Here is an 8,414-nt window from a genome sequence, read left to right on the forward strand (position 1 = left end):
GTCGACAGGGGATGCTTATTCCTCCAAGGCATCTGATCCCACCTCTGGTGTGTCCAGGGGTCCGTGTTTGCCCACCTATCTATTTTGTATTGCTTGTAGGAGTTATGAGATTGATCACTGTTCGTTATGTTCACCTTTGATATGGCTGATTATCTCGCCTGGCAGAAGAAAATATCGTTTTTTAATTGGTGTTTGAAAAGATAAATGTTACTTTATTTAGATAAAAACGTCACGAATCACATCTTGAAATGTGACGTTTCAATTTTGAAAACAATGTTTCCAACAAAAGATTGAGGTCAAACAAGCAGTACAATTTTTCAGATTATGCTGGCATCAGCAACAATTTTCAACCTAACAGAATAGCTATATCATCGTCAGTCGAGCAAAACTTAAACGGGTTTCATTTTAAACGAATTATCGAGTTATGTTTGTGCTGATTAAGTGCCTGTGGCTACATAAGGAATTGCTGTCTAGTTTGTATAATGTATTATGGGAGAGGTGATCTCTGCATAATAACCATGCTTCAATTGTTTCGAAGCTCACACATGTGTTCCTTTAAAACAACCATGGAGACTGCTGAGTTTCTGTTTCCTTTGTCGTGGGAGATGGTTAGCATATCAGCAGAACCTTTTTTGCCCATTTGCACGCTCCCTTTGAACCACAATGTGGGATTACAAAGCACAGGTTTATGTTTATTATTGACAGCAAGGTTCTTTTATGTGCCCAATAGGTCTTGTATTTTTCAATACTATGCAAGACGATCAACGTCCTCATAAAGATTATTACGCCACATTGATTCAAAAGGAAGTGAAATGGATACATTACAGCATTAAGGAATTCCTCCGACCCAAGACAAACGGATCCGCCAAATTAAATAAGATCTATACTAATCCTTCTATGAAAATAAAATCGGTTTTTCATTGAACCGGTATAATATTAAACTGAATAGCATGCACTCAAACACAGCACACATTTGTTGTCTGGATATCTCATTGTGGGATATTCAGCGGTAGTTTCTATAAAATGTTATGAAATCTGACAACTACATTTATTAATTCAAACGTTACTCAATTTATATGTACATCTACATGTAAATTTACATTTCTTGGGTAGTTCCCTGTCTGATCTTCGCGAATCAGACGAAGAAGAGGAAAAAAGAGGGTTTGACAAAGATCTTTGTTCATGTCTGTTTCGAAAATGTGTTTCCCTTGTGAAAAGTTCATCGACTTCATGTGAACAATTCCGTTTTGAAATTGTACATTTCAAACACGTCACGTGCTTTCTTATCTCTTTCCGAAACGACTGGTTCATCCAGCAGTACAATATAGGATTAATGCAGGAACTGCAGACTGCAATCCAGTGGCACACGAAGAAGGCCGCACTATCGTACTTGAATGTGATCCTATTCGGATGAAGATCAGTCAGCAAATGATAAAAATTAATTGGTGCCCAGCACACAGTAAACACTATAACAACAGCTACCAACAGCTTGATCGATTTCCTCTTTTTTTGAATCTCCATCCGTCTTTGTGTCTCTGTCACAACACCCAGATGTGTCCGTAACCACAATTTTTGAATGACCCTTGTGTAGGCTATAGTGATCACCACCACGGGCAAAAAGAACTGCAAGACAGCTGTAGCTATCGTAAGCGCTTGTTCCCATCTATCAGCAGGCTGAGGAAAAACCGTTGTACATCGTTTTAATTTCGCTAAAATGAAATCGGTTTCAGCCACTTTGGTAAAAATTCCATATGGAAGGGCAAACAGAATTGAAAAAAACCATATTGCGAAAATGATAATGTAGCTGATCGTTTTCGTGATTCTAGGTTGTAGAGGGTAGAGTAACACTTGGTGTCTGTCTAGGGCGATAGCAGTCAAAGTGAAAGTAGATACATACACGGACAGCATGAGAGAGAAATTTAGCATATGGCAAAGCAAGTTCCCCAGTGTCCATTCCCGCGCGAGATGTCTGGCGATATTTAACGAGACATTGAGAGACACCAAAATTAAATCCGAGACGGACATATTAACAATGAAGACATTGGTCACTGTTCGCATTTTCTTGTTTTTCCCCACGACGAAACAGACAATAATATTACATATAAATGTCATGACAGCCAAAGGGCTGAATACCGAAATAAGGAGGGCCTGGGTTGTTGGGTCACTGTCAAAATATTCCAGATTGGTAGAATTTTTAAATTCATCAGGAAAGATGTCATGCAATGTTTCATTGTCCATGGAATTAAGAATCTTTTCGATGTCATCCATTTCAAATTCTAAAGCGGACATCCCTGTCTTTTAAGTTTCTCCAAACCAGAATGATGATAACTAATTTATCCAGGAACACATTTCATGGCAACGTTCGATCTGAAAAGAAAAGAAAACTAGTACTTGTGTAAAGAAAACTATCATTAAGTAACTGTAACCTTACATCCGCTATGTCATCTAAGATTCATGATTGTATAATGATAAATGATTATAGAAACGTCTTGAAAACATTATTCACTTCATATCAATACAGGTGCAAATAGGTATCTGTTGATCATCATTGTATGTGTAGAATCCAGACAAATGGGCGTAATTTGTATGACCGTATGATTCTAATCCTACAAGCACACGCCACTCACCAAATCAATCGTGCAAATGCATGTATCACTGCTAATGAATGGTATCACCCAGCAATTTTTTTATTTCAGAATATGTAGTGAAGATCTTAGAGAATGTGTGGAAATGGTTATCCCCTGTGGCCATATTAGATGGCATATGCACTTCCTAACAGTCGCGATGCTAAACCTTCAATTATGCTTTCATCTTTTAATAGTGACATCCCTTCTACACTGTGTAATTACGAAGGCGTCCTTTCATAATTCCAATGACGGTAGATTAGTCAATCATTGGAGGCGCAGTAAATATCAATAATTCCTGTTCTTAATTTCTTCACTACATTACAGTCTTTAGACAAATGCATCGCTGATCAGTTATTATACGACTAGCATTTGGACACAAGAAAAACATCAATTTAATGTTCGTTTCTATACGCCATTATAACCTTATACAGATTAACATAATGCCCCAAGTAATAAATGGGATTTTACGATGTTTGAGAAGAATTTGCAGGTACTTTTAGGTATTGGGCAAAATTAACCACTGGCTTAGGACCAGTACTAAATAGCTTTCAATGGAAAAGAACAAGTCCAACAGTCCCGTTGCATTAAAACAAATGCTTATTCTCCACTTGTATGAAAAAAGTCAAGTGTGCCGTATTGTTCATAGAAACTGTATATAAAAATCACACATGTACCATTGGTGCAAAGGATTAGTTTCTAATGACAAGGGGAATACTACTATAGTAAGACACATGCCATTTGCATTGTATGTTCATGTTTCTTTACAAAATGTGTTTGTGAAACCCAAACCCGAGACTTGGAACACGTAAAAATGGATTAACAGCGAGTAAGTGTTGATTTCCTTGTGACAGATTTATGCATTAATATTAAAGTTGTCTAAATAACTTGTCTCTTAAGTAAATCCATCCATATTTGAGTCGAAACGTCGGTCAAAGCGTGAACCGTCACCGGTTCCGGCATTTACACGTTTTCCTGAATAAAAACATGAAGGTTTGTGAAGAAAAGTGGATGTAGGCTATGCCAGTCCACTTCTCTAAAGTGCTATGGCCGTGTCAAACGCAGGACGTAAACATAGATGGTGGTTGCTCTTTTGCCAATCGCTCAGCACTTGGAAGCTAGAATCACGGATCTTTCTGTAAAAACGGAGGTCCCGTGTCGCGGCAGGTATTGGCATGATAAAGAACTCTCACTGTTACGTCAGAAGCGCTAAGCATAGGTCTAACTCTGTAGTACTTAACCTTTAACTGGTAACATCTCAATATGAGTAAAAAATTCTCAACGGGACGTAAAACACACAATCAACCTTTCCTTTAGAAAATTATGCCCCGGGAAAAATTGTAAGACGGACATTTCACATCCTCTCAAACTTTTGTGGAGGATATCATGAAGGTTGATCATGTACATGTACATTTTAATGGGAACGTTCACGCAATAGCAAAATGTTTAACATCCGGCCGACATTAACTACATGATAAGATAAGTGCGTTTCGTCGCAACTTGGCTAGAAAAAGGGATTTGTTTGGTAAAAAAAAAGATATCTGACAACATTATTTTAATTGATTAAAATAACTCTGCAGTGTATTTCAACATACACGTAATATCGGCTTGTTCCACGCTATTCATTTTCTCAAGCTACGATGTACATGTATTTTGATAATTTGAATCAATCATAACAGATTAGGTAAAACCAATCAATAAAGTTTTTAGTCATTTTTGCACTATTTGAAACGCTTACTGTTAATTTCATGTTTTAAAATACACATCAAGCACTTATTCGAAAGTTTAATCAATTAAAAAGTTGATGTGGATTGTTTCGAATTTTATTTCAAATAACCAAGGGGCATAGCTTAAATGATATACATGTACATCAAATACCGTCCAAGAGAAACAATAATTTAGATAATAACTTTTATTTTCAAAATATGTTAGCACTTCGGGAAGAGTATGCAGGGGTAAAACATTGCTGTTCATACATTCCTGCATTTTGAAGACTGAAGTTTATTTATTGTACTTATATGTACATTCAACTTTCATTTGTGTCGGAATGCCCAGTCGTTATTTATCTGTATTCATAACGCTCATTGTTTATCACTGCAACGCATTCTTGAGGAAATGGCTATCTCTTCACTTTGTAGAGATATCAAAGACAAAAAAAACAACCCAAAAAACCAAACAAATTAAAAAAAAAAGAAAAAAAAAAAAAAGATTGGAAATGTAAATATAATCTGGTAATGTATGATTATAGTATAACATAAAAACATATTTCCGGTGTCCATTTCTATTTTTTCTCCCAGTTTAATCGATTTGTCCTTCACCAACCGCACCTTGGATGAAAACCATTTACTCTTTGTCAACGTTTCTCATTTGATTTCAGGATCAGCACTTAACGATTGTAAATCTTAATCAGATTATCAATATAAAAAATGAGAAAAAACTGGGTGAAGACTGTTGTCTGAATTTTGGATTCCGTAAATTGTTGATGGATAAATATGATTGCCTATGATACCTAGTGAGAAGCGACATCCTCACCTCACCTTTGGTGTATTCAGAGGTTTGTGTTTGCCTTATTCTTCATTTTGTATTCCTTAAAGGAATTATGAGATTGACCACAGTTCGTTATCTTTGCCTTGTCATGTACACAACGATACCAAAGCATCTTATGAAACATGGTTAACCATTTGTAATCTTCCTTTCTCTATGATACAAAATTATCCTGAGAGTAACATTCCCCTAGTAAAAAAAAATTCAATTTCCTAACCACTTTCTAGGTGACACCTTGCAAACTGAAATAGAGATCACATGAATATATACATATCTGTAAGGTGAAGATAACGAACAGTGATCAATCTCATAACTCATATAAGCAATACAAAATAGAGTTGGGCAAACACGGATCCCTTGACACACCAGTATATACATTGTATACATCTCTGAAATAGAAAACAACCCGTACAAAGAGAAATAACGTGTAGTCTTGTTTCTCCATGCTCTATAACGATCTGTAACCTACTGGACATCACCTAGATGATCAATTATATATCGTTGAAAATTCCATTTTCATAAAGGGAAAATGAAAAAAGGTTTACATGTATGTATTATGTACATGTAGGTATTGAAAATTATATTTGAAAAATTGGAAGTTCTTTTTTTATTAGCTATTTCTACAATGGACTTGCATGTCAGATTTATAAGCTTTTCTTGAGCTACATTCTTCAAGGAGAAATTGAATGTACAAAGTAATTTTACATTCACTGTTCCGATATGTATAAGAATCATGCTCCTTTTTTAATCGGTCTCAGTAACACGTGACCCGTCACTATGGAGCTTTTAACACTGTTTAAGTTTTAACAAAATGTCTTAATACATTTCAAATTTAATTAAAACCTAATGCCTTTCTAATGGAAGTGAGACGCTCTATCCACTGAAGCTGATGACAACCGTTGGAAAAATCAAACAATACATGAAACATGATAGATGAAATATAACAAAATACTTAAATGAATATAAAACATCTCCATCTGAGTAAATTATAGTTAAATTCAAAGTGTGGTAGATTCTGAGGACGTCAAAATTCTCGTACCTTCCCATTCCTTTAAAGCAAAGGGCCTCAGCCACATTACTTTTATGGAATGAAGAGGTACTTGGGCATTAATCTATATGTAGTGATTGTTCTTTCGCCAATTGATCGACATTTGTCTTTTGGATATAACCTTTAAACCGAAGGCCGCGGCCGTGACACGCTAAAGTACCCCCACTGCTACGTCCCTGAGCGCTAACCTTTGTGGTACCTCTACAACTGGTGACGTCTCAGATCAATGCGCCAATGAGTGATAAATTCGCGAAAAGCGTCAAACAAACAGTTTTTGTACAGTCAATTGGTTAAGAGTTAAAGTAAAAGATTTTGTATCAGTTTTGATTTGTTTACAGTTCTTAAACGGTAGAAAAATAAAATTCAAGCGTACTCACCATGTATGCCATGTATTTTCCTGTATATTTGTCTCCTGATTTTTTTTTTTTTTTTTATAAACGACTGTTTAATCCTTTATATATCACAGAATATACCTACAAAAAAAAAAAAAAAACCAACCCAAACGCAATAATGTTAATGTTTTCAGTAGAACGATATGATTCTCCTTTGACAATTCCAAATGCTACAAAGACTGTGGATTCTCAATGCAACTGAAGACTTATAAGGGAAAAGACATAACGCCTTCAGAATAGAAGACAAAGTAGCAGATTTTTTTGTTCCAATTCATCAACTTGCTACTTCTAAGGACAAGACTGTTAAATAAAGCTAGCTGTATTCCCGTATGTTAACGGTAGATAAGGCTTCACACTTCCCAAAGAAAATGGTGGACCAGTTTTGCGCACGTCTTTAAGCATTTCACATTTTGGCATATTCCAAATCTACCAAAGAAAGGTCTCGGTGTCCTGTGATTCTCGCTCACTTGATTTCTTTAAAACAGCAGCAAATCCGTGATTAAATGTGTTGGTCTGAATAACTCGGTGTGTACACGCCAATGGTTAACGAAACCATAACACATCTTTATTTGTACCCAAGAACTGTGGCAGTAAGTTCATCAAGTCTAGAAATCCTTATTTACCTATTTCCAGTCGCTATTGATGAATCGCATCTAACTTTCCTGTTAATTCCCGTATGTAACTTCTTATTGATCACGCTATAACTGTCTGCGACATTTTATGACACTAAAATAAGATTTTGTCGTCGATAGTTTGATAGATAATATGTAAGAATTGGATGCAGATTCTCTTAAATACCTGTATTATTTGTAAACGAAAGTACGTAGTGTATATACAAAGTATATATATATATATATATATATATATATATATATATATATATATATATATATTCACCTGAGGATGGATGTTAAATAAAATCCAGAAAGCCCTATTGAATTGAATGTATTTTGGAACTGCATATAATCCTGCTTTATTTATATATATATATATATATATATAATATATAATATATATATATATATATATATATATATATGTGTGTGTGTGTGTGTGTGTGTGTGTGTGTGTGTGTGTGTGTGTGTGTGTGTGATAATTAAATTAAAAAAAAGCTGGAAAAATGCAGTTCTAAACTACAGTGTATATTCAAATCAATAGTGCTTTCTGGATTTTAACATCCATCCTCAGGTGAATACAAATATTGAATATTATATATATATATATATATATAGTATATATATATAAGGTGTCTGGGGCGTGATAAAGTTATTTAACTTACAATGTAAGAGGATCATACAAGATACATGTACACATTGCAATTCAAATATTTCACATAAAGCACGGAAATAACAATGAACCCTTATTTATATTTAGCACAGAAAATTTCACTTTATTTGGAAACCCACTTCCGACCCTACCCGGGGTTGAACTCACAACCTACGGAACCAACTCTCCTAGCAGCATGTAACCAGCGCGCTAGACCGCTCGATCATTTGGGAAAGTCTAAAGAACTTGCTTTCGATGACGATGGAATTCTCGCCACGCTGTCACACGCTACACGGTCATTGAGAATGGAATTGGGATACAGTTATTAAACGTACATTTAAGAGGATCATACAAGATACACATTGCATTTGAAATATTTTATATAAAGCACGGAAATAGCAATGAAGTCTTAAATGGGGTGTTGCTAAAACGCGGAACGGAAAACGAAACGGAAGACGGAACGAAAAACGGAAAATATTGTATGCAATAATGTTATGAGGTGGTCAACATTTTGCAAAATAAAATGTTTATCCTGAACAA

The 8,414-nt window shown here is 35.3% G+C and overlaps 1 protein-coding gene across 1 annotated transcript; it reads right to left on the reverse strand.

Annotated features, from left to right (window-relative positions):
- Positions 1–1,031: 1,031 nt before the first annotated feature.
- LOC125658232 (G-protein coupled receptor 83-like) lies at positions 1,032–2,590 on the reverse strand. The gene has a single exon (XM_048889410.2). The coding sequence runs from the start codon at positions 2,287–2,289 to the stop codon at positions 1,057–1,059; it is 1,233 nt and encodes a 410-aa protein (XP_048745367.1). The 5' UTR covers positions 2,290–2,590; the 3' UTR covers positions 1,032–1,056.
- Positions 2,591–8,414: the final 5,824 nt, after the last annotated feature.

Source organism: Ostrea edulis, chromosome 9 (assembly GCF_947568905.1).
Source record: "Ostrea edulis chromosome 9, xbOstEdul1.1, whole genome shotgun sequence".
Classification (NCBI taxonomy): Eukaryota; Metazoa; Mollusca; class Bivalvia; order Ostreida; family Ostreidae; genus Ostrea; species Ostrea edulis.

Excerpts from the sequence above, each read along its gene's own strand:
- LOC125658232 (XM_048889410.2), bottom strand. The coding sequence starts at position 2,289 with ATGTCCGCTTTAGAATTTGAAATGGATGACATCGAAAAGATTCTTAAT.